At 61.4% G+C, this 25,832-nt stretch overlaps 1 protein-coding gene across 6 annotated transcripts in view; it reads left to right on the forward strand.

Annotated features, from left to right (window-relative positions):
- The window catches only part of LINGO1 (leucine rich repeat and Ig domain containing 1), a 115,392-nt gene that overhangs the window by 78,397 nt on the left and 11,163 nt on the right, over positions 1–25,832 (forward strand). Inside the window, exons 1-2 of one of the 6 annotated variants that reach the window (XM_068695323.1) lie at positions 23,437–23,451; positions 23,648–23,889. The exons of 4 other annotated variants lie outside the window; for them this stretch is intronic. In XM_068695323.1, coding sequence (XP_068551424.1) covers positions 23,731–23,889 — 159 coding nt within the window. In that variant the 5' untranslated portion in view covers positions 23,437–23,451; positions 23,648–23,730. Of the gene's footprint in view, positions 1–22,869; positions 23,452–23,647; positions 23,890–25,832 lie in introns of those variants that run through there. One more of the 6 variants, XM_068695322.1, reaches the window with a different exon arrangement.

Here is a 25,832-nt window from a genome sequence, read left to right on the forward strand (position 1 = left end):
AGGGTATCGCTGGGTATCTGAACGAGAAGCCCACGGCTGTGCTGAAAGCCCAGGCAAAATGCCTTCTGTGCCTCCCTGGGTGTTTATTTGCCTGAGAGGGTGTTTTGCTGGAGAAACACGGGAAGGAGCTCGAGGGAGAGGCGGCGAAGGCGGGGGTGAGAGCGCTGGGAACTTGCAGTACAATTTCAGGACACTTAAGAGCCTCTTATCGTCAGCGCTGAGACAGCGACATCAGAGGCAGCTCAGGCAGTTGTCTGAGACAAATTGCTTCGCTCGATGTGCGTGTTGGCACCGCACTGGTTAAGTCTCCAGGTGAGGTGCGTACAAAGCCCAAGAGGAACAGAGGGATACGTTCATGTGTGCGTCCACACCCACCTCTGTCCCTCTCAGAAGTTATCTCTGGCCTGCTGGTGGCATTTGGGCGATGCTGGGGAAGAGGCAGTTGCTTTGCTTCCCCCTGCCCCGTGCACCCCAAACAGCTCGGTGCCCTGCTTTGGACAGCAACAGGGGCACAGGAGGAGGGCAGCAGGATGGCAGCAGCCAGGCGAGGACGCGTGGCGCATCCAGCAGCAGATCAAAGGGACCTCAGCTGGTGACATCCACCAGAAAGCCTTTAATGCCTCGCCCTGGAGCAGGCAGATTTACTCCAGGGACTCATTTCCCTTTCCCATCACAAAAAAGCTGCGTCAACTTGACATTCAAGAAACTTTGTTTAATATCTTTTTATTCATTTAGCAGTTTAGCTAATTGCAGTGCTTTTTTTGTTATTTTTGTGTGCTTTTTTGGATTCGTTCTGACTTTGTCATATGCTCTTTGCTCTGTGAAATCAGCTCATTTCGGGTTTATTACCTGCTCTCCAGGAGGATGGGGAAGGAGGAGGGTTGCCCTGGCTCTGTGTGTGTGCCACAGCTTTTGGGAGCTCCGGTGATGCCGCCTGGTCCCGGCAGATCCGGACACGATGTTCCAGAGGCTGCTGCCGCTTGTTCTCGCGGTGATGGGGGCTGTCGCTGACAAAAGCGCATCTTCAGCAGCCCTGCAAGTTTGCAGACCTGCCTGCGTTTTGCTGAGTTGTTCGTTTGGGACAGAAAAATGGAATAAAAACAGCAAATGTCCAAGGGTTTCACTTAGCTTTTTTCCTCTGTGATGTTAATTGTCATTTTCCTTTACAAAGAAAATTTCGGTTGTAAAGTTCCTTGACATTTGACTTAAAGAAATGGGAAAATCCTTAGAAATATCCAGATTTAAAGTGAACCGTTATTGCCCTTCTCTGCCTCTTAGACTCACTGGCACTTAATGGAAAACGCTTTCTTCTGTTAAGCCAATTCCTACCCAATTGTCAAAAACACAGAAAAAAAAATAATTGCAATAACAATAATTATGCTAACAGCAATGTGCTTTCAGAGCCCTGCCTCTCACCGCAGCTAATTGTGCTCCTTCCCTCCTCCCGCTCTGCGCCCCGACTGTCTGCTCTTCACTTGACCTTGCCCCGGGAGCAGCGGGTCCCCGTGGGGCCCCAAAACGGAGCCTCCAGGCCCCATTACGCACCGGGACCCTGCAGGCACACGGAGCTGCCCCTGGGAAGGGTTGGCCAGCAAGGTGGGGGTGGCGTTGGTTTTGTGAGGGTGGCAAGCTTTGGGGCTTGCCTGCACCTGCCTCCAGCAGCTTAGGGCTGGGCATTTTAGGGCTTGGAGCACTTTGCTCGCCAGGAGCAGGCTGCAGCCTCCCTGTCCCCCACCCGCTGCCCTCTGGGCTGGCTCTGCGCGCCAGCACGGAGCGGAGCTGGGGAAAAGATGTCAAGAGCTGTTACGGCGTGTGAGCGAGCTGAGATAAAGGGATCCATTTTCATCCTCCTGCCTGTCTGCTTCAGTCAAAATACAGCGCCGCAGCCAGCAGCGCCGTGTGTCAGCCCCGACCACAGCCGCCTAATGCGCGGGCTGCCGCGGTCGGCGCTCCATCTCCCCGGACCGCAGCTGTCCCGAGCCTGCACCGCAGCCCCTGGGGCTGCTTCACCCCAGCCCCGGTGCCCGCAGCAAGCCCTGCTGTGAATCAGGGCTCCTGCTGAGCTCCTCCGGGGTTCCTGCAGAGCTGGAGCTCCCTGGGGGCTCTGCAAAGCGCAGCCCTGCCCGGCGCCTCTGCGAGCGGGAGGAGTGGCTCTGCTGTCTCCCAGCCCCTGTTTTTTCCCTTCTTTTCCCCAAAATGGCACTGTGAGGGGCAGGCTGCTGTGCTTGGCGAGGTGAAGAGGAGGACATCCTCTTCGGAGGACCAGCGCTGTGCAGGGGAGGCCAGATGGGCCAGGCTGCTGTGGCCCCATGGGGAAGCATGGGGGTCCCAGAGTGGCACCCCACGTGTTTTGGGGAGACCCGTGTCTGTCTGTTTGGCAGACCCGTGTGTGTGCACGTACACGGAGTGCCCTCGGGGTGTCTGGCACCTGCTGCCTTCCCCTTCATTATTTAGAAGTTGCCAAGAGCATCTCTGCTCGGGGCACGGTGCGGGGCTGCTGGGGATGGCTGGGAGCGGTGGGGACCCCGGGGCAGCGCCTGGGGCCGTGGGGCTTTGCGTGCCGTGGCCAGGGCAGGGCCAGGGCCACCATTTTCTGCACAAGACGTTGTGTTTTCATTCCTTCTCTGCAAATGGCCTGCTCCACGAGCAGGATCTGCACGCAGGGCCAGACCCTCTGGATGGTGAAAGCTCAGTGCACCGGGCGCTTTCCAGCAGGGGTTTCCATGCCTTTCCTTTCCCCTCCCTGCTCGTTTCCTCGTTTCTCCTCCGTCAAAAAGACGTGGAAAGCAGTCTCCTGAGTTTTGCTCGGCAGCTTGCTGCCACCCCTCGCCTCTCATTGGCGCGTGCGGAGCAGCTGATGGGGCCGTGGGGATGCAGCAGGGCTGCAAAACTCTTCCCAGCGCCGGCTGGACCCAGGCAGAGGGCAGCAGCCACCTCCCGCCCCATCCCCCCGAATGCCACTCGCTTTTAAATGCACTGGTAGCTGAAAATAAGAATAACCTGCTCCGGGGCTTCTTAAACCGTGGAATTAAATATGGTTCTGGTCTCCAGGCAGAGCCTGGCTCTTCAATTCTAAATCTGCTCAGCCAAGCGAAATATTGCAGGGGGGAAAGAAATCAATATTTCTCAGGCCTGGCACGGAGAGGAAGCCGCTCACGTGCAGCTGCAGGCGTGCAAGCTGTGAGCAGGACAGGGAGCAGGGGACGAGGTTTGCCATGGCCACGGGGTGCTGGGGTGCGTGTCGGGGGCACGGGGCCGCCTGGGAAGGTGCTGCTGGATTTGCCAGGTCCGTGTTCTCCGGGTTTCTGCCCCCCTGTGCCCTCCTGGCCGCGTGGTGCTGGGAGGGAGCTTTGGGAACAAAGATCCGCGTCTGCAGCGGAGAGGGGAAGGACGAGTGTTATTGACCCGCTCTGGCGTCCGGCCAAAGCGCGGGTGGATGCTCGCTCCTCCCCAAAAGCCTCTCTGATAGCTTAATTTCTTAATTGCTGCCTGCGCTTGGGATGTCAGCCCTGGCTCTCCTCCAGGACGTGTCACGTCCAGCAGCCCGGGGCTCCCCTCACCTTGCTCGGACGCTTTCAGCTCACCTGCTGCAGCGGCTGGGGGATCTCTGATCTCCCTGTAGGCTGCCCCTGTTGTCCTGGGGGCATCACCACAAATGCTCTGGGAGCTCAAAACCTCGAGGGCCAGGCCCCCAGCTCCAGAGGTGTATGGAGCCAGAGGGCCAAGGGACGGAGCCGGGCTGTGTGCCCAAGTGTCCCAGCTGGGACCAGCACAGCACCCGGAGGAGCTGGGCTCCCCAGGTCCTGGTGCTGGGCTGGGACAGAGAGCAGGGCTGCCCTGTGTGGGGTCTGGCACTGGGCTGGTGGAAATCCCTGAAAATTTGCAGGAAAATCTCCCAAGGTCAGGCAGGGCCGTGCCCGCGTGCAGCAGGAGCTGGCGAGCTGCGGCACGGTGAGGCTCTACGTCTCAATAAGCAGCACTCCGAGGCAGACCTGAAAATAAATATTTGACGAGGAAATAGTGCTCTGTCTTCTGTTGTCTCTCTTCCTTTCCCCTCTGCGTTTGTCTCCCCCTTCTCCTGTCTTTTCCGTTTGACTGAACACGAGAGTTCATTGTTAAGAGGCCTGCTCTCGGTGCGTTTTCCCTTCCTCTGCTCTCCCAAGGAGGAAGCTCCAGGAGATTCACACCCGTACGGCAGCGAGGGCTGTCTGCACGCCAGGCTTGTACATGCCCAGGTTGCTGGGTCCTCGTTTCCCTTCTCTGTTGCTTACTTTGTTCGCCACGGCAAAACACGGCTAGGCGGCTGTTCCTGGGCGCTGGGGGATGTCCTGGCAGCAAGTGGCTGCTGGAGCCCAGCATAGGTGTGTGCGGATGTGTTTGGGGGTGGTTTAGCCAGATTGCCCATGATATGGTCTCCCCTCGTGCCTCTGAGGGCTGGGAACGGGGCACTGGCATCATCTAGAGCCCTTCCCTGAGCGTGAAAGGGAAGGGTTACGAGAAATCAGGTGTAAAAGGAGCGGGGGAGAGAGAGGAAGGGCAAGACTCCAGATGGGAAACAGGACTGAAAAACGCAGAGGAGTTTAAGGCTATTGGAGATGTTACGGGTAAGGGAGAGAGTCCAGTGTTTGCTGAGCTCCCCTGCTGAATTTAGCAGCCGCCGTGCCCTTTGGGGAGTTCTCCAGGCAGCTGGAGGAGCCGCGTGCCAAAGGGTGGACGGGGGTGCCCGGGGAGGGAAGGTTAATGTCGCCCTTGCCCTTCGGGTGGCACAGCCAAACAGTTCGCTTTGCTGCCCGGCGGATGGGGCTGCCAGATGGTAAATATTTGCTTGTGAATTAGCGATGGGAAACATGAGATGGAGAGCCCCAAACTGAAGAAGCGCGGGGCCTGCGCTGGCCTTTTCCTCCTGCAGAGGTTGGGTAGGGCCACGACCGAAGCAGCACGAGGAGGTCTCGAAGCCAAGCAGCACGGGCACACGCTGCCATCCCTCCCCTGCTCCTTGGCACGGCCGCGGGCCATTACTCAAGCGTGCTCAGCCTCTGGCCATGTTTGCTTTAAACCAATACGCAGAGAAACCCAGCTCTTCTCTCTAGGAAAAAAAAAAAAAAAAAAGCTTCTCGTGCTGTATCTGTGCAGCGTCTGCCTGAATGGGATCTGACTGGAATGAAATTTCCAGGCACTAATGCAATATCAGCGCTCCTCATTTGCGTGCGTGCGCGTGTGGGGACGGGCAGCGTGACCGTGCCGCCCTGCACGGCCCCAGAGCACCGCGCACAGCACGGGGCGGCCTCGGGGCACCCCTGCAGCCCCCTCCTGCCTGCCCCAAGGTGGGGCAGAAAGCCTGAAACACCCCAACAGGCTGTGGTACTTGGGGAGAAACTGGCGCACAGAGCTGCTCCCCTTCCCCTCGATGCCTCCCGAGGTCCCTGCACGTCGCCCCGTGTGCCTCCCCACCCCGTCCCCATCCCCGGCCCTATTTACGGGTGGCGGCGGCGCTACCCGTGCGGCTGCAGATTGTGCGTGGCGGTTTTCTATAAATACAAACGCTCCGTAATTATCGTCAGAACTATTTAGCCCAATTCAAAGGTAGATTAAATAATGAACGTGTGCGTGCGATGCGCCTGGCAGCACCAACAAATGGAGAGAGACATCGCGGGGTGCGGGGCCCGAGGATTCCCCGCTGCTGGAGCTGGGGGAGGAGAGCGGGGAGGGAGCCGAGCAGGCGGGGTGCTGGGGATGCCTCTGGCACGGGGCTGGGAGGCACCACCCGCTCCCTGCTGGGGTCTCGGGGGGAGAAATTGGTGGTGCAGGGGACGCTGTGACATGGATGGGGAGCTCCGGGAGGTGATTTCAGGCTAGGTTGCAATCAGAAGCAGGCGAGAAGCTCCTCCAAGACTCCCAGCCCCTCGTTTGGCACAGGAATTGGTTTTCTCCGAGGCCGTGTGTGGCCCAGCGTTTGCTCCAGAAATGGCATTTGCGAAGCCAGGGGAAGGGAGAGGCGATTTCACCCGGCTCTCACTGCAGGAGCCTCTGCTGAACATCCCCCCCCTGCACCCCTCTCCCCGGGCTCCGTGTCCCCTCTGCTGCCGTGCCCAGGGACGGGGCGCGGGGACCCGCAGGGGTGGCGGGGCCGGGAGGAAGGGCTCCATCACGGTAACTAATAACTGTGTGCTGACAAATTGAATTATACCTTTTCCAGTTGCCTGCACTATTGATCAGAGGAAAGGTTTGTGTTTTTTGTTAGGCCTTTTTTTTTTTTTTTCTTTTCTTCTTTTTTTCTTTTCCTCCTTTTAAGTTACAGTTGCAGTGTCCTGGGGGCTTATAATGAACTAAATAAGGTCAGGTTAGCAGAAGAATCAAATATGCTCTGGCAGCGGGAGCGTGGGCTCTTCCTGGTGCCTCTGAGCAGGGAGGGAGGCAGCGGGGGGAGCAGCAGCAGCTCGTGGTGCCCTGGTGCACGGCAGTGCCCGGCTGCAGCCCTGCTCACCCGGGACCCAGCAGGCAGCTGATAAAGGACGGGTGAAACCAGCCCAAACTGTGCATGGGGGACAGCCCGGTGTCCTCCTCCATGTCCCCAGTGCCGTGCTGGGTCCGCTGGGCATCGCAGCAGGGTGCCCAGAGGCTCCAGGGTGTCTCCAGGGCTCCGTGTCCCACTCCCTGGTGGGTTGGGCACAGTCCAAGCGCCCTGCGGTGCGTCCCACTTGTCCCCAGCCCCTCGAGTCCCCTCTCTGTGCCTCCAGTTGCCCGCTGGTGCTGCTGTTAGAGGCCAGCAGCTCTGAGCAGAGGCTGAATTCGCTGACTGGTGCCATCCCCGCGGTGTCCCCTGGGGCTGGGCGAGGTGTGCCCGGAGCCGGGGCCACCTCCAGGCGCAGAGCTGACCCCGCTGCCGTGCCCGCAGCCTTCCCCCTCCCACCCTGCCCTGCTTGAGAGTCCGGCCGCATCGGGTGCGGGATTAACATTCCCGGCACAGAGCCACTCCATCACCATTTCTATTAAACTCATTTGCTATCTAAAGGAATTCATTTTCCACTTTGTTTGCCCATGATAAAAAAAAAAAAAAGAAAAGTCAGTCCTCGGGGCTGAGGCCCTGGTGGCTGGAGCAGGGCAGTGACCGAGCGGGGAGCTGGGCAGCGGCGTCCCCTCCCTTGGCAGGAGGACAGGGATGGACAAGGAGGACCGGGAGGGGGCTCCCACTGACTGCCTGCCCCCGGTTTATCCCCGAGCCCCCCGGCACGGGCACCTCGTGTTGGAAAACCAGAGTGAGACGCTCTGCAGCCCTCGGTGCCACCGCCTTCAAGGTCGGCGGCTGCTGGCGATTGATCCAGGGCCTCGCTGTAAATCTGGTGCCGAGGTCAGAGCGGGGTGGCGATGCCCCCCCCGGCTCTCGGGGCGGCCTGCAGCCGGCTCGGCGTGGCGGCAGCGAGCGATTCATCGATTCCTCCTCACTCCCCTTCCCGGAGGCACCCATCCCAGACGGGGCTTCCCGGCAGCCTCCTCTTGCCACCACCTCGAGGAGCCGGGCGCTGCCCTGTGCCCGTCCCGCTGGGGTGCACGTGGCTGCTTTTATCCCCCCCCCCGATTGATGCCGGCAGGGGTCCCCCAGCCCCTCCACGCCCCACCAGGCACGGAGCTGCCGCCCAGAATTTGCCCTCCAGTTTCTATGGCAACGGGGAAAAAAAAAAAAAAACTCCAAACATTTAATTCTGCAGCCCACCTGGGAGCCTTTTAAACTCCCCGTTCGGTGTTTGACATGTAATAATTTCTCTGCTTTTAAGATTACCCTAAAACGCTCATTCTCTTTCTCTCTCAAAATCTCAGCGGTGGAGCCTCCGAAAGAAATCAGCATAAAAAACACCGATACACGTCGCAAATGCCAATTTGTCACCGTGGCAGGGGACAGGCAGCCGCAGGCGCCGGGGAAGTGGAAGGGGACGGAGCTGCGTGGGACTGGGGCTGCCCACGGGCGGCGCTGGCACCGCGCAGACCCCGGCCACGGGATGGGGACAGGATGGGGACGCCAGCACCGGGAGAGCCGGGCTGGTGGGGGAGGGCAGGAGAGGCGATGGGCTGGGTGCTGATGAGGGGATCAGAGGGGACACGGGGATTTTGGGGAGCGGGGCAGGTCCTGCGTGGTGGCAGGGAGGGCTTTGGCCCGCTGCTTGGGAGAGGAGGCTCAGCGGTGTTGTGGGCGTCCATGCTGGAATGAAAATCACTAAAAACCCGCTTCAAGAAGGGAATTCAGCCCCGCAGGGCTGCTTTGGGTGCTCTGGGCTACCCCGTCCCCTCCCGGCGTGGTGCAGGGGAGCAGAGCCCAGCGTTACCTTGGCACGCGAATAAATCCGGCACGAGCTGCCGGGTGGCGACGTGGTGACGTGGTGGGACACCGGCATCTGGCTGCTGGTGCTCGGGTCCCCACACACCTTACAGCAAGCAGATGGGCTGCTCCCGAGCACTGGGATCCAGCAGGCCTGTGGAGCAATTTAATCTCCAGAAATAATTTAATATGGCTTCCTCCAGAGTACGGTGGTTTGCCTTTTTTTTTTTTATTATTTTTTTTTCCTGGTCAGCCATAGAATAATTTAATCCTGCCTTCTGTGTGAAGGTCTATTTTGAGCCCGCCACCTGCGGAGCGTTTTAATCCCGCGTCTCACAAAGTAATTCAATCCTCTCCCTTGGTGAGTAATTTAATCCTCTATTTCCAGGGTAATTTAATCCCCTCCCTGGGGAATAATGGAATAATTCGAGCCTCCCTTTCCAGCGTAAGGCGATCCTCCACCTGGGCAGCTCGATGCGTTCAGCCAGCCACCTGCAGAGCTGGGCACACGCCGGGCTGCGGGATCGGAGCTGGGGGGAATCCGGGCGGGTTGGGATGGGGCAAAACCTTTCGGCACGGCTTGGGGGCCGAGCTGTGCGCCATCGCCTCGTTTGAATTCCTCTGCAGCTGGGGCAAGGAGGGCTCCTGGGGGCTGTACAGGGATGATATCCCCATAAATATATATCTATAAATATAGGCATCGTCTTCCCGTTCGCTGGAAGGGCAGGGTTGGCACCTCCAGCAGGGCTCGCTGATGGGGTATCGGAGCGGCACCGCCGGCAGCGGGACCTCACAGCCCTGCTGGGGCATCAGGGACACGTCTGTCACCTGCAGCCCGGCCGCCACACACCCGGGTGGCCTCCAGGCACGTCGCACACCCTCTCCCGGCACAGAAATGCTCCTTGAAAGCCCCGGAGCCTCCCCGTCGGGCTGCGTGACAGAGGGAGGCGCAGCAGGGAGCCTGGCTCTTTTACACCTCTTCCCCCTCATTTCTGCTGCAGCAAAGGCTCCCGGCTAATAGGAGAGAGCGTTTCCTGAGCTGAGACGTTGAAAAGAAAGAGAGACCCACCAGTAATGATAGTGTCCGTTTCCATGCAGAGGAGGATCTGGGAAATATTCAGAACAGAAATATTTCCTGCCCCTCGGAAGCCTGCAGTGGTTTGTGTTCGGGCGAGGGATGAGCGCACCGACAAGGAAACCACGTCCTGAAAAAACCCTGGGGAAAGGAAAAAGAGAGAGAGAAGAGGCCGGAGGGGAGACCTGGCCAAGAAGGGGGAGCTGTAGGGCCTGGGGGATGGCTGTGCCCCCAGCTTTGGGTTGCAGAAGCAGTTTAGGAAGATGGTCGGGCAGAGAGGCCATGGGGTGGGAGCCTGCCCACTGCCCCGGGCACCCCCTGTGCCAGGCAGCCCTGGCCCCCCCGTTACACCCTCCTGCCCCTGCTCTGCCCTGCATCCCTCCCTGATTGCCCCGGGAACATCTATAAGGTCGGCATCGCTGTTGTTTCACCCCGCTGTAAGGTTTGTGCTCAGGTTCTTCCGAAGGGGAGGCAGCGGGGCGGAGGAGCAGAGCCAGCTCTCGGCACCGCCGCTCCGCAGCTCCCATCACGGCGTTGGAAACGATTCCTGGATCCCCGAGCTTCCCGCAGCCCCACGGGACTGGCCCCAGCCAGGGCCCCGCAGGGCTGAGAGGTGCCAGAGCGAACCAAGCAAGTGGTAATTGTCTGTCCTGGGGATGGAGGCTTGGGGCAGAAACGCTTGGACAGGCTAAACAGAAATCACTGCTACTTCCCCCGCAGATTTTACGTGCCCTGGTCCCCCCGGGACCGCTAAAATTCTGCTTTTAAAACTCTGCTTTATACAAAAGTCTGTCCTGGATATGTCATCTCACATTCTAACATGATATATTGGACAAATAATTCTTTATGTGCAAAGCGCTCCCAAGTACCTGCAGGCCAGGGGGGAGCGGAGGGCCTGAATATCTTTAAAAATCCCGTGCTGAATGGCTCCGTTTCCAAGTCTGTTTAGCAAATTCTGCTAAATGTCGTGCCCAAAAGTCACCGTGTCCCCGGGCTGAGCCTGTCAGGTTGGGTGCGCCGTGCGGGTGTCTGTGCTGTGCCTTTTGGCCACGGGAAGAGCGCTCGTGGGCTGCTCACAGCCCCGCTTTCGGGTGGTTTAGGCTGCTGTGGGGTGGGCGAAGCGGGAGAGAAATGCCTCCTTTGACACATGAGCTGCTGCGTTTAACCAGTCTTGGTGCTCGCTCACCTCTCTTCCCCTCTAATGAGTCGGGTTTTATTCTCCCGCATCACGTCTGAATGCACATTGCGGGTAATTGATGGACAGGACCCGGCCTCTGAAAGCTATCAGCACAGCAACTGTGAAATCACACGTCCAAATATGTTTGTCTGCCCGGCTTCGGGGGCCCGAGTGCTTGCTGGATGTGGATTTCCGTACTTCAAGGAGGAAAGCAAATTTCCTTTAAAATGTCAGCTTAGAAACGAGGGATAAAAGGCAAGATGCGGGGGCTCCTTCAACTTTGCAGCCCTGACAGAGCCGGGCAGCTCGGCGCCCAGGGGAGAAACCAGCCAGCCCCGGCGGGCTCTTTTTGGGGTGGCTGCTGGTGCTACGGGGTGCTGAGCACCGCTGCTGCCCCTCGGTGCCTCCCCTGCTGGCCTCCAGCAGGCGGTGGATGCGCAAACCGACCTCTTCTCAGCTTCTGGTCCCCAGAGGGAGACCCGGGTGGTCTCCGTGCGCCCCAGGAAGGAGCCGTGGCCGCTGTGGTGCCGCGTTGGTGGGGCAGCACCCTGCAGGGACTCAGGACCTCGCTGCTACGCCCCGGCTGCTCTCGGCGTGGCTCTGGAGAGCTCCGTGCGTAATTCTCGAGTGCGGGAATTGCTCTCCACACAAGCACCTCTCCAGGGCTCGCCCGGCAGCAGCAGATGTCAGACGTTTCTCCTCGGCCCCTGCCCGCGCGGTGGGCGCAGGAGGATGCTGTGAGCCTCCCCGCGAGCTGATGGGGGGATATCCCCACAGCATCCCCACCACGGGGGCACGGCCATCCTCCCACCCCAACCGGACTGCATCCAGGCTGCCCAAGGCCCCCAAGAGAAGCCAGGAGCCCCCTCTCCCCCCTGGCACCGCCGTGGGTGGCTGCTGGGGATGGCGCGGCGCCAGCACGCCCCCCGCACGCTGCTGATTGACGGCAGCGCCGCGGGAGCGCAGGGCTTGTTGTCAGCAGGCTCGGTATTTGGGTTGGCAGAGCCTGGCTCACGCCAACGACAGGAGCTGCCTCGCACTGTCAGCAGCAGCCCCGCCACCGCCGAGCCTTTGCACGCCCCCCTCTCCCCGGCAGTGCCATCCTCTGCTCCTGGACCCACCGACGTGCCCGCCCGCAGCTGCTCTCTGCCCTCCTGAGCACAGGTTTTGCTCCTTTTCTGATGCAGCCCCGCTCCTGCTGTCCCAAAGTCCCTCTGCACCAGCCCCAGGGCGCAGTTTTGCGTCCTAAATGTGATGCAGGTTTAGCCAGGAGCCCTTGTGGTTGGGTGCAGCAGCTCCTGGGGGATGGCTGGTGGGGTTTCTGTCCTGCAGAGGCTCGCAGGATACATTGGGAGGAGTCCCCTGGGACACGGGGACACGCAGGGCTGCAGGGAGGGGAGAGCACGGGAGCAGGCGAGGAACAGGCTGTGTGTGTGTGAGTGTGTGCACAGGGCCCGCCGGGCTCGTGTTCACCGGGTGGGATTTGCAAAGCATCCACGCAATGAACCCACATCCGAGGGGCTCAGGGAATCAAAGTGAGTGGGGCTCTGCACCCCTCGGCTCATAAAGAGGAGACAGCAGGGGATGCTTCACGACTCACGTGGGAGCTTGGGTGCCAGCCCACTGCTCTCCTCCTCTCTCTCAAGTGCTAAAATATCAGGGAGGAGGTTTGCAGCCCACCAGCCAGCTCCTGGCCCCTTCTTAGCCTGCCGGCACAGCGTTAGGTCGGGGCACTTGGTGACCACAGGGCAGGACTGCGGAGGAGACCTCGAGCCACCCCCGAGACCTCTCGGTAGCCCTGATGTGCCTTTTGGTTCCCTCACCAAAACCGCCCCTTTGAGGGAGAAATGTCCCCGTTTCGGGTACCAGGAGATAGACTTCTGGACACGTTTCCACAGAGGTGAGGACAATTTTCATCCCACTCGCATCCTCCCCGGAGCTCAGCCAACCCCTTTTGCAGCCAGAGGAGAGGCTCTGGCGCATGTAGCATCCCCTGGGTGGCCTGTACCTTCCTCTGGCAAACACATTTACCGCCATGCAAAGCACAACCTTCTCTTCTCCACGTGTGACTTCAGGCTGTATTGTAGATTAAAAGATTTGTCTTTCTCCTTTATCCAGCAGGTGGGTCTCTGGTGGCTATTTCAATACCGTTCCTCGCATGGGCTCTGGGACGTCTGTGCCGAGGCTCTCTGTAAACTCAATTACAGCGTGGTAATAGCATGGTATTGACTCAGGAGCCTCAGCAGCGCAGGACTCTTGCCGTTTATTAGTTGTTTAATTATATGGCACATCAGGCCAAAATAATGTCATTAGCTAATTAGCCCATGTTGGGGTTTTTTGTAATTTTTCTTAAATGAATGTTAACATCAGCGGAAGGTGCCAGCCCGGCGCCCAGGAGACCGGAGCCCTTCCATGCATGGAGCAGGTCGGGGCTGATCCTGCCCGTGGTGTGCACTGCATCTCCAACCCAGCACAGGGGTGACGGCAGCACCGCCACAGGACCAAGACCTCCGTTAAGTTCCCCAGGGTCCCTGCGGGAAGGAACGCCGCAGGAGGAACCCAGCGCTGCTCCTCGCCTCCCCTGCGCGAGGGCTGCAGCACCCGGGTGCTGCACGGGCACCTGGCAGAGGGCACAGAAGATTTCCTGAAGATTTCCTGATGTCTTTTGACCTGGCTGGGTCAGTTCCAACCTCGGAAAAATTGCGGGCCCCTGTAGGCACCGTCCTGTCCTTGAAGGCAAGTGCTGCAAACTCGGGAAACTCCGTGGGGAAGCCACGTACTTTTGAGAGGTTCAAGAGTCCGTAGCAAATATCTCCAAAATTAGCCATGCGGTCCTCCCCCAGGTCCTCAAAGGCATGAGTTCAGATGAATAAAACAAATTTGGAGTTAATAGACCACACTGAATTTAAAATATGACATTCCAAAAAGGGGGAGAAAACAGAAGACCTCCGAAAGTGAGAAGCTTTCTGGTTTTTCAAACCACATCTCCCCAGCACCTTACCCTAGAATAATTATTTTCCAGAACACATAATTTGTTGACAGACAGATTACTTTTTTTTTTTTTTTTTAACAAGCACTAAGAAGAAACAAAATGAGGCTTGTAAGGAGGATGAGTTACATCCTTAAGCTGGACACTGCTTGTGTGGCTCCCCGGCACTGCTGTGAGATAATCACCCTTTCTCCCATGCTCCGCCGCTCACCTTAATAACTCTCCCGGGATTTGATGTGATGGTTTGCATAACCTTTCCGAAGCATCCTGAATTGTGATGCGGCCGGCACTTACAGATGACATTGAGTCAACTCCGAGGCGCTTTGCAGCTCGGTGGTGCTGCCTGGGGGTCCGGTGCCGCTCAGCACCTGAGCCATGTGGCCTCGCTTGAGGACTGGTCGTAGCTCTGTGGGGAGCTCGGAGGTGCCAAGGTTTTGGGGTGCCCTGGGGGGCCCCTGGCAGAGAGGAGCCCAGCATGGCGCAGGGACGGCTCTGTGCGCCCCTGGGGTGCGTGGAGAAGGGCGCTCTGCCGGCACAGAGGCATCGCCAGCACTTTGAGGACTCCAGATTCAGTCCTCCTCTGGCACAGACCTCACTGGCTCTGTGCCAATTAGCTGATGCTGCACGCAGTTAGGTAAGCAGTTTCTGTTTTTATCTGGCCCCAAAATCCAGCCCGAGAGAAGAGCTTTTGGCCTGCATGTGGCTGGGACGAATACATCCAGCTTTCAGACCCCAAGTGGTGGCACGTGCTCGCCCTTTGTGCAGATGTGCCTAGACCCAGGGCTGGTCCCGAGGCACCTATGGGTGCGTGCTCGGGTTCGTCTCACCCAGCTGCACGCATCCCCTCTGTGGGCACCTGCCTCGGAGCCCGCTGGCTGGGTGACATTTGCAGTCGGCGGGGAGAGAAGAGGCATGGCCAGGCGCAATCCACCTGACCTTTCCCAGGCAGCAAGGAGATTAATCCTGCCCCGGAGAGGCCCTTTCTCTCCGTGAGCGACGTGGCATTCGGCCGACCGGGCATGGGCATGGGCTGCGTGCGGCCAGATGGGTCCCAGGGTCCCTCTCCAATCACAGTGGCTGTGGGTGAGCGCGGCAGGCAGGGTGCTCTGCTCCTTCCCGGGGCTGGAGGTGGCCACCCCGGCACTCTCCCAGCTGGGGCTCTGGCACAAACCACTCCCCAGCCCCAACAGGCTGTGAGGGCAGAGCTAAAATACCCCTTTTTTCTGCTACCCGGGGCCGATTCTGCCGCCTTCCACACCCTGCGGCAATCTCTGCTGTTGATTCTGTATGTAAATGTGCGGCTATAATCGTCTCCCTCATGCATGTCTGTGTATATATATACGCACACACGCGGCGACGTGTGTGTACCTAACATATGTGCTCTCAGCCCCCACAACATATGCGGCACGAAGCCGCCGGAGCGTGCGCACTTGTGCACCCCGGCGCACAGAGTGGTGGGGGGGACGCTCCTGCCTGCGCCAGCGCCACCACACCCCGCCGTGGCATCGCCCCCCTGCCCTCCCGGTAGGGTTTTGGCCCTGTACGGCGTTGGCACATGCCTGGGTGCCACCGCTGTCCCCGCAAACCCCGTCAGCGAGGCGGGTTTTCTTCCAGCAGGCATTATTTCTGGCTGGACTTTTGGGGATGGGATTGAGCTGGTGCCCATGGGATGCACAGATGCCCACCCCAACCTACCTGGGGCTCGTGCTGCTCTGGGTTCTCGGCCAAAATCAGTTGGAGAAGGGGCTTTCGGGCAGCAGTGTTGTCCCTTTCGCCCTGTAGCGAGTCCCACATGGCTGCAGGGTGTCCCCAGGCCAGTGCTCAGCACCAGTGTTCGGGACGTTTAAGGCAAAGCCTCCAGGACACCCCGAAATGGGATCCCAGGACTCCAGGACACCCCAAAATGGGGTCCCAGGGCACATCCTGCAGAAGAAGCAGCAAAGCAGGAAGATCCGAGGAACTGTCAGGTGCCCAGTTGAGGAAGCCTTTCCTTAAGAGAGCTGTTGGTGTTGATGGCATCGGTAGTGTCACTGATGGAGAAATTCAATCACTTCCAATGAGGGAAAAATAATTGTCTTTCGAGGTACAGTAGGTTGTTGTCATTTTCCTATGACACACTCCATCAACTTTCAATTTCTAGCACAAAAGCCCTTCGTTCTCGCTCGGGCCTCTCTAATCCTTCGCGGGGAGCGTTTGAGGCACAAGTGGCGCGGGCTGGCCGAGTCCTGCGGGGGCAGAAGCACCCAAACGGTGCCAAGGTGAGCATCACCCGGACCCTGAGCCCCGGGGGGCTGTGAGCAGGCAGGGAAGGAGGGCAGGGAGGACAGACAGACAGGGAAGACAGACAGGCAGTGGATGGGGAGAGGCGCACGGCGGTGACTCCGAGCAGAAGCGTGCGTGCCGGGAGGGAGAGCTCGGCACCAAACGCTTCCCTGCCCCTGGGCGCAATAGGAGGTGATCAGCAGCCTTGTCCTGACGTCCCAGCCACAGGGCCTTCTCCTCAGGCGTTTAAGGGAGAAATATCTATTGAAAAATACTGCTCTAACAGAGGGGAGTAATGATGTGTTTCAAGGCAGAGATGGTATCACTCATAAAGCCCGTGCTGCTTAATTACTTCGGCACCATTTAAGAGAGGAATGATTTCCCAGCCAGTTTCTGGTTTGTTTTCTCTCTGTCCTGCTGCATCTCAGCAGGGCTCCCGCTGCTTGCCAGACCCCGTGGCACCCCTGCCTGCAGCCACAGCTCGGGGCCAGCTGCCAGCCTGGGGACCCGCTGGCCATCGCTGCCACCACGTGTGGGTCCCCTGGGGGTGCCCCAGCAGCTGGGGGTGCGGCGTTCCCATGGCGTGGGGAAGATGTGACGCTGTGTGGTGTGAAGGACACCGTGTCCACTGGGCACACACCTGCCCTGCCCTGCCTGGGGGCTCTGTGGGGTCACCAGCACCTTTTTGAGCTGGTACATCACTGCCTTTGTGCCCCACGGCAGCCGCACACCCCTGCCTGCTGCCCCCATGTCCCCTCCTGGCTCCCCAGGACTGGGGGTGCTCCAGAGGTCCCTTCTGACCTCAGCCAGTCCGTGGTTCTTGTTTTGGCCAAAACAGCTCCCCGCAGGCCTCACAAAGTCCCCCCGAGGAGGAGAAGAACATTTCACATGGCTTTAACCAGCTGCACCTTGCGGTGTTTTCCTTTCGCCTGTCACATCTAGCCTGACGTTATTTGGGTGGGCACAGAAGGGTGAGAGTTTGGAGAGACAAAATGGTGCTTTATTCTTTTCTTTTTTTTTTTTTATTTTTTTGCATTCATGAGGGATTTCAAGCGACACGCGCACAGTAATGTATCACCCAGCCCGAGTGAAGCTTGAATGGTTTAAAAATACGCTCCTGAACTTTCCACCCCTGCTCGCGCGCAGGCATCCTCCCTTTGGGGTCTGCACTTTGGCAAGAACAAGCAAGGAGTTAAGCAGCTCGGCAAGGCGAGCTATTTATGGATGTTGCAAGCTCCCAGCTCCTCTCCGATACCCCATGCAATCCTTTAATTAGCTGCAGTTGTTTCGTGCTGCGTCTCACCGCGTGCTCTCGGGGGGAAACCGCTGGGGCTCTGCCAGCTGGGGGGGAGCGGGGCGGGGAGGGGGGCACGGTGCCGGTACAGCTCAGCACAATTTGGGATGCTGTCGGGTGGCTTGTTGGAGGCTGGGGGCATGGCCACGAGGCCTTCTGGGCCAGTGCTCCCAGAGCTACGTGCCCACGGGGGGCGGCGGTGGCAGGTTCGGTGCTCTGTGTCACCAACCCCTCGTGGTGACATCCAGCCCTGAAAACGCCCACCACGCCACGGGAGAGAGAGGGTGGAAGCAGGAGGAGAAACGTCTCCCTGCCAGCTCTCATGGGGTTGCCCCCAGCCGGCGCTGCTTGGCTACGGCCCTGCCAGGTTGGGAGAAGAGAGCGGCCGATGCCAGGGCTCTGCACCGATTCCTGCTCCCCTGGCAAGCCTGCCCAGCTCCAGGGTAACGCAGGAGCAACCCCACTGGCATCCCTAAACCCCAGCGAGGATGGGGCTCCAGGATCGTAAGAATATTGGTTAAGCCTCTAATAGTCTTAGGGTAAGGCTGATAAACAAGAAGAGAAGTGAGAATAATCTCCAGCTCCCGGAGCTGCGTGCCTGTTAATGAAAGCAGCTCTCTGAGCATCCCCGTGCATCTCATCCTCACCCCACCTCCCTGGGCGCTTTACACCCCTGGGGCCAAGCCTGGCATCTGTACCCCATGCTCTGGGACCGGTAAGAGCTGGGGACTGGATACACTGGTCCCAAAAAACTTGCTCGTTGGAACTTGGAGTTTCCCTCACTCCAGCTTTGCGCATTTGCACCTCGCACCCCTGCCTTGCCTGGCCTGGCCCTCTCTTGGCACCAGGGCTCCTGCAGCCATCCGCCGTGCTTCGGGGGCTCCTGCAGCCATCCGCCGTGCCCCCGGAGCCCATCGGGAGGGCAGGGAGGCTGCGGCCAAGCCCTGGCACTGTCCCTGCGGGCAGCACGCGTCCTCCTCCATCTGCCGCGGCAGCCGGAGGCACGGGCAGCCCTGCTGCGTGCACCTGGGCTCAGGGAGCGAGCCCGCCTGCCTCCGCCTGGGCCCCTTCCCTTATCCGTGGGGGGAGCGGGGCCGTGCTGCCAAGACCCCTCCGCAGCATCCCCAAAATCCGCGTGCTCTCGGTGGGGATCTCAAACAGGCTGAGCCCTGCCAGCAAAGGCAGAGCTGTCCCTGAGGCTGTCCTGGCACCGGCGGGTCCACGCTGGGCACCGGCCCCGTAACACAGGGTCAGGGACAGGGACACCCTGCACCTGCTTCCATAGCAAGGATTGGGTTCGTTACTGGTGTTAATTGCTTGATGCTTGCACTGTGTTTCCTACCCCGCAAAGGCTGAGTCAAAACCCAGCGCCCCGAGGCACCGCCTCTATTAAACCGATGTTCATTAGAGCCGACTTCACGCTACCTCATTAGGCTTCTGTAATTGAAGGAGTTAATTGATTATCAATACTTCCAGTTCCCTCTTCCCATGCCTGCGAGGCCCTGCCGGGTCTTCTCCGGGGTCCCCCGTTCCTCCCAGGGCTCTGCCTCACCTCGCTGCCACCAGCACGGGGCGGCTCAGGGAACGTCGCGGTGCCACATTGCGGTGCCAGCAGCACCCTGACCGTCCTCCTCGGGGCCCTTTGCTTGCAGCACCTTCCCCCTGATCCTGTGCTGGCTGCGTTTAAAACCCTTCCCGCAGCTCCCCTCTCTGCCTTTTAATGCATATGCATTACAGCTGGGGAGGGCGCGCATGGGGGCTCAGCCCCCGAGCGGGTGCGAACGCGGAGCCTCCGAGCCAGCTGCTCCCAAGCCCAGCTCGCCGCGCCCGGTGGCACAGGGCTGAGGGCACCAGCTGGGGGGGCACAGTCTTTGGGGGCACAGTCTTTGGGGGGGCCCCGGCTGCGTGGGGGTGGCCGTGGTGGCAGTGGCGTGGGCCGCTCGCTCGCTGCTTTTCCTGTGCGCGGGCACCGTGCCCGGCTCCCTCGCGCCGCCACGTGCTGCCTGACTCAGCCACGCGCCTGCTGCTTTTAGCCACGGCCTCCTAGCACCCTGCCTCGCTCAGCAAGGGGGCAGGGAGGTGTTCGGCTTCCCCCGTGCCGGCCCTACATCCCGCTCCCTGTGCTGGTGGTGCCCCTCAGTCCGTCGGCCTCGTGCCCGAGCTGGCTCTGCCGGCAGTGTGGCAGCCGGTGACAGCGAGAGGGAAGTGTCGCTCACCACCTTCGTTAGTTTTAACTAACAAGCTGTTTATCGGAGTGACGTGACACCTGCTTTCCTCTTTATAAATTCAATAATTTATGAAAGGTATTAACGGCAAGGCGGCCTCCCGGATGAGGGCTGTGATGCGTGCGCCCTGGGTGCTAGCCAACCGGGACAGCGAGCCGCGCTCGAGCAACGCACGCAGGTATTTACCCGCTCCCTCTATAAATTATTAAGGGGCTTTTTGCACGTAATTACGCCAGCTTTAATGTTTCTCACTCCCTGCTTTTAATCCCTTTTGGAAGGCGGCCAGTCCATTCTGAGGGAGCCGAGCACACAGCGAGCTGCTCCGAGGGTCGCCGCCGACCAGCGGCACCAGCACAGTCCCAGCCCGCGCGGCACCGCTGCAGCCAGGGCTCCCCGCACGCCCAGCAGGGGAGGGAGAAGCAAAAGGCGCCAGCCCCGGGGTCGGGGCCAGGGCTTGGCCCTGTGGTGGCCGTGGGAAAGTGCGAAGCAGGCTTCAGTGTTTTAATTGCTCTCCAACTGTGCATGTAAATCAATGATACACAGGTGTAATTGGGCGTGCAAATGTCACCAGGCAGCTGTTTACATGTGCGGCGTGCATTAGGGGAGCGTGGATGTGTGCAAAGGAACGCCGAATGTCCCTAATGCCAACGCTGCCGGGGGGCTCCGGGTGCTGGGTGCCTCCGCTTCTGGGGCTCTGGCTGCCCCTCACGCTGCCCCTGCCCTCCCTCCCCTGCCCCAGCCCCCAGCAGCGCTCAGCCCCCTCCCCAGCTGCCCAGCATCGCCCACACGGCCCCGTCCTGGCTGCACCGTGCCCGCCTGTGCCTGGCACACCGAGCAGGGCCGAGCCCCGAGCAGGCACGGAGGTGAGGAGCCTCCTTCACCCCCTCCAAGCACCCTGACCCCGCTCTGCCAGCAGCCAGGCATTTGTGAGTCAGCCCAGCGGGACCTCCCTCACCCCCCCCCACAGTCCTCATCTGGCACGGACTTTTCTCTTTTGGCACGGCTCTGATGTCCTCTGTGGTCTGCCAGCCCTCTCTGCTTTGTGCAGGGATCTTTAATCATCGCTTTGTCCCATTGTGCAGCTCCTATTCTTATGCCAGGCTGTTAAAAAGCTGTCACTGTCATAACTTCCTTGTCCCAGAAATTATCTTTCATCTCCTGGATGCGGGCTACAATAGACGCTGAGATGCTTGATATTATTAATACCTCCTGGATGTGTGTCAATGAGCTTAGGGATGTAACGGAGCCTTTTCCACGGCACCTTGGGGCTGCTGGGCAGGGCCGCAGGCTGTCGGGCACTCGAGCCAGGCTCGCCTCAGGGCACGTGGCCTCTCTCTCGGGCCTCCCAGCGAGGCTGCTCGTGGGGACAGCGGTGACGTTGGGTGCCTCCCGGTGCTGCCACCCTGAGCAGGCAGCTGCCAGCCGGAGGATTTTGGGTACAGCCGCCTCCTTGTGCTCCGAATCAATCAGCTGGCCAGGGCAAGGAGCAGTACAAGGCAGTACAGAGAGAAACCATGATGATAACACTTGATAACGATCCTCAGTTTTGCTCGGGAGCAGGCGCACGCCGCAGAATTTGGACTCCCTCCAGCTGATAATGAGAAGCCACTGGACTGACTCAGCCCGCTGCGAGGTGGCAGCAGCACACATCCAGATGGCCGCGGGGACGGGGGAGCAGGCACATCCTGCCGTGCCCCTTCAGCCCACCGCCCCCCACGCACCCCGAAATGTCACCGCCTGCGGGGAAGCAGGCTCCCGAGACCTGCCAGCAGGTTTTTCCCCTGCCCGTACCCACAGGGCTGGGTGCTCACAGCCACCCTTGGGCACGAGACTCCCGGCTTGCCTTCCCCTCCATGTCCCGAGCAGCCAGGAGGCTACAGCAGCCTTCTCCAGGGCTACTTCATGCCGGGTGGGGTTGAGAAGCCGTTTGCCATCCGGGCTTGTGAGAAATGCAGGTCTCTGTCCCTGCGGGTGGAGGGGGGAGGCTGGAGGGGCAGGCGGCAGATCTGGCGCTCCCAGAGCCGCTGCTGGCAGCACTTCAAGGTGTGGTGCATCCTATCTCAGCCTGGCATTTGCACGTATTTTCTCAGCTCAGCTTGTTACGCCAAAAGTGTGAAAATTTGAAAAGAAAGGGAACTATAAGAATAATGGCAGTAATTAAAACCCATCTCCCTCCTGCCAGCCCAGCCCTTTCCCAACCTTCTGTGGGATTCTTGGGCACGGGTGCCCAAACCAGGTGGGATGCTGCTGGGGGACATCAGAGCTCGCCCCAGGCGGCCCCCTGGCAGGGCAGCCCCATGTCCTGCTGCCCGGGCAGGGGCTCGCAGCCCCTTGCAGGGGGGAGGCCGGCGCAGCTCCCAGCCCCCTGCCAGCAGCAGGAACCATCTGCGGCCCGTCCTCACCCGGGTGATCGCAGTGGCAAGGAGCTGGAGCATCTGTGCAAGGGGCGAGCCCCCCGCAGATGGATGCCCAAATGTTCTCCGGAGTTGCGAGGGGAAAAGCGGCTCAGGGCTCCTGCGCCGAGACCCCCGTGGTCCCTCGCCATCGCCACCACGCCGGGGTGGGAATGGCTGCCGAAAGATGGTCTTGGGAGGCCCCCTGCTTCCCGGCAGCGAATAGCAGGGCTCTCGCCCAGCCCTGCCTGCACACCACGCTCACCAGGCCTTTTCGGAAACCCAGGCTGGGTTTCCTGGATGGCAGGAGCAGGGCACGCACACCGGCAGCGAGTGGGCAGCAGCGTGCGGGAGCGGAGCCGGTGCTGCGGGAGGAGTGATTCAGCCCTCAGCTGGCGAGCTCCCGGTGCCCAGCCTTTGTTCATCCCCAAGCTGGCGGGTGCCGAGCAGGAGGATGGCTGCGACCTCCCCTGCGGGCTCCGGGGAGGCTCACGCTGCCCGGGGTTTGCTCCCAGCCCGGGGTTTGCTCGGGGTGGCCGCCGGGGCCCCGTGCCCCATGGTGGGCACAGCTCAGGCGGGAGAGGCCAAGGAGGGATGGAGGCTGCCCGGGGTGGTGTCTGCACGGGAGTCTCCACCCCTGGGCTTGTTAGACGGCTCGGGGAGGAAGGCCAAGCCGTCCTCTTCCTCAAAAGCTCCCACTGGCTGGGAGAGGCGGCCAAGGGAAGGCTCACGGGGCTGCTGTGGGGACATGGAGCCTCAGCCCGTGCCAACGCACCAGCCTCGCTGCTGGCTCCCCGTGCAGCTCCCCGACCCGCCTTGCCAGCAGCTCTGTAGGGCCGGCAGGAGTGGGATGGAGCGGGAAGCACCCCGGAGCCCCATTGAAAGGGAGCAGGAGGGGAAAGTGCACAGGAGAAGCGAAGTTTGTGCCCATTTCTGCTGGAGAAACCAGCCTCCGATGGGAGAGCCGGCAGTGGGCAAAGCTCCCGAGGGTGCCGGGGAAATCAGCCCTGGGTGCGATGGGGCCGGTTCGGGATGCTCTGAACCGGGACCCTTGGGGTCAGCAGCGCTCAGACCCGCCCCGGGCCCCCCCGTGCCCCGCAGCCCTCACCCCACAGAGCGTGGGGAGCGCCGTGAAGGCTGGGGGGGCAGAAAGCCGCGATGGGCAGCACCGGGACGGCCCTCCCCGTGTCCGGGGCGCAGCCCCGCGCCTCTCCCCCCTCTCCCCGAAGCGCAGCGAGGCTGCGGGAGGAGGGGACTGGAGGCAGCTCCCGGCCCCGCACCGCCCCGCTCCGCTCCCCCCGGCGGCTCCTCCCGGAGGGGAGGCGGGGGCCGGCAGCCGGGGCTGCCTCGCAGCCGGGCTCCCCGCAGCAGCCTCGGCCGGCGGCAGCGCACCCGGGCCATGCCGCCCCGCAGCACCGCCGCCTCCCCCGGCCTCCGGCCGCCGGGCGCGGAGGGGAGGCCGCCGGCCCCCGGGGGTCCCTAGGGCGGCCCCGGAGCGGCCAGCGGGAGCCGGGGGGGGGGCCGGGAGCCGGGCGGACCCCGGGAGCGCCTCCGCCGCCCGTGCGCCTCCTGCCCGTGCCGGCGCTGCGGAGAGGGGGAGCTGCGTTACTGCAGGTGGAGGCTGTGGCGGAGGAGGAGGAGGAGGAGGAGGAGGAGGTGGGGGGGGGGGGCCGGGGGAGATGCCATTTCGGACCGAAGGAGACCGGCGGCGAGGATGAGATGCAGGTAAGAGGGATGGGGAGGCCGCCCGGGGGGGGCCGGCGGCGCGGCTCGGCTCGGCCCCTGCTTCCCCCCGGCCCCGCGCCCTGCCCCGGCCACCCGGGGCTGCCTCGCCCTGCGCCGCATCCTCCTGCTGAGGCAGCCTCCTCCTCCTCCTCCTCTTCCTCCTCCTCCTCTTCTTCTCCCTCCTCCTCCCCGCTAGCCGAGCGGATCCCGTATTCAGCTGGGGCACGGCGCTGCCTGCCAGGGCTCCCCGGAGCCCCCCCAGCAGGGCCGGCGAGGTTGATGCCGGAGGAGGCTGCCCCTCTGCCGGGCACCCCGCGCACCCGGGCACCGAGGGCTTCACCCGGGCAGGGCGAGCTCCCAGCCCCCAGCCGGCAGCCATGGGGGGCACTTCGGCCAAGGGGGGCTGCCCCCCGCCGGCACCAGCCCCCCAGCCTGCAGGTAGGTGAGCCGGGCAGCTGGGTGGACGATGGATCCCTAGGATTTTGGGGGAGCCGCTGAGGGACCCCCCCCTCCCCGTCTGGGCTCAGCCCCCGGCACGGGAAAATGGGAGGGGAGGCAGCGGGGGGCTGCCAGCAGGGGTTGTGCCCGGCAGAAGAAGAAGGGGTTGATGTTGGAGGGGCTTCTCGGGGCAGGAGGGGTTGGGAGGATGGCAGGGAGCCTGCTGGCCGGCCGGGGAGCCCTCCCGGGCAGTGCTTGTTGCTCCTGCTGCTGCCTTGAGGGTGTGGGGATTTTCACCTTGCGCCTTGGCAGTGGGCACAGCCCGGAGCGAAGGGCAGGGGCGCGCGGTGCTCCAGGTGCCGGGGTTGCCCCTGCCGGGGCTGTGGAAGTGATTTCCACCAGGAGGGAGGCTCGGCGAGGGCGGGCGTGAGCCTGGGCACCCGCGGTCATCGCTCACCCCTCGCCCTGGTGCGTGCCGGATCGCGGAGCCGGGGCTCAGCCAGCCCTGCCCGGCGGTGCCCAGCCACACCAGACCCCGTCCCCGCTGCTCCCCGGGGCCACAGGACTGGGGGCAAAGCACCCTGGGCAGCCCCTCTGAGCAGATCTGCTCCTTCCCCTTCCTCCCTCCATCTCCCCCTGCTCTGCAGCACCTCGGCGTGGGCTCTGATGTCCCTTCCTCGCGTCCCAGCCTTAACCCTCAGCTCCCCGTGCCGCCGCCTCGAGCAGCGCCGAGCTGACCTTCACACCCGCCTGCGTGCCCCCAGGGCTGCCCACCCCAAAGGCAGCCCCCAGCCCCGTGTCAGTGCTCAGCCCCACACCGCAGCATCCTCTGTCCCTGGCTTCAAACCTCTCCTGCCCTTCTCCCAGGTGCAAATGGCCAGCACCGCCTCAAGCCTGCTCCAAATGCCCCGAGTCTGCCCCAAATGCCCCGAGCCTGCCCCAAATGCCCCGAGCCGCCCCGTGCAGGGAGCCCTGCTCAGCCCCTGTCCGTCCCAGCAGCAGGAGCTGCCTGGGCTGGCTCTGCCTCCTCGCCTGCCGCTCCTGGCTCCTGCCTGGGGCGCTCAGCCGGCAGCAGCGTGGTGCCACGGCAAGCAGTGGGCTGGGTGCTCTGAGCTTAGCGAGAGCAGAGAGCGAGGCTGAGAGAGAAATGCATCCCAGGGCTGAGCATCCGTGCCTTTCCACAGGCATGCTGGGGCCATTTTCCCTGTAACCAGGCCTCCTCCTCCTCTCCTCTCCTCTCCTCTCCTCTCCTCTCCTCTCCTCTCCTCTCCTCTCCTCTCCTCTCCTCTCCTCTCCTCTCCTCTCCTCTCCTCTCCTCTCCTCTCCTCTCCTCTCCTCTCCTCTCCTCTCCTCTCCTCTCCTCTCCTCTCCTCTCCTCTCCGGGGACTCAGACCCGACGAACCTTTTTTTTTGGGGATTAATCTGTCAGCGGATGGCTGCACTTCAGTAACACCGTACCGTGCGGCAGTTATTCTACACCCCTAACGCAATTACTCCGCGATACCTCTAATTACCACTGTTTCATATCACTGGCATGTTCACAGCATGACTGAACGACTTATTATTCTTTTAGTTTCCTACTTAATACAGTCCCGTAATGACGCCGGAGTTTACCCTGCTCGATGCGCGTAACAAGTGTAAAATCCTGTAACTTGAGCTGCAATTTCAGGGCTTGATAAATCACTTTATAATAACGCCACGATTACGGTGTAATTATCGTGTAATTACAGCCGCCGCCTTGTGAAGCACACCGGCGCCCGTCGTGGCTCGGGGAGGGTTAGGGGACCCCGCCGGGTGCCGTGGCAGTGCCCGGGGTGGCCGGGGGGTGACGGCCCTGGGGGGCAGCGCGGTTGGGCTGGGGAGGGCGGGTTTGCTGGGGGCACGTCTCTGCGAAGGTGCTGGTGGGGAGTGTGACTGTGCCACCCCATCTGGGACCCCGCCGG

This window comes from Anas acuta, chromosome 12, assembly GCF_963932015.1.
Source record: "Anas acuta chromosome 12, bAnaAcu1.1, whole genome shotgun sequence".
Classification (NCBI taxonomy): Eukaryota; Metazoa; Chordata; class Aves; order Anseriformes; family Anatidae; genus Anas; species Anas acuta.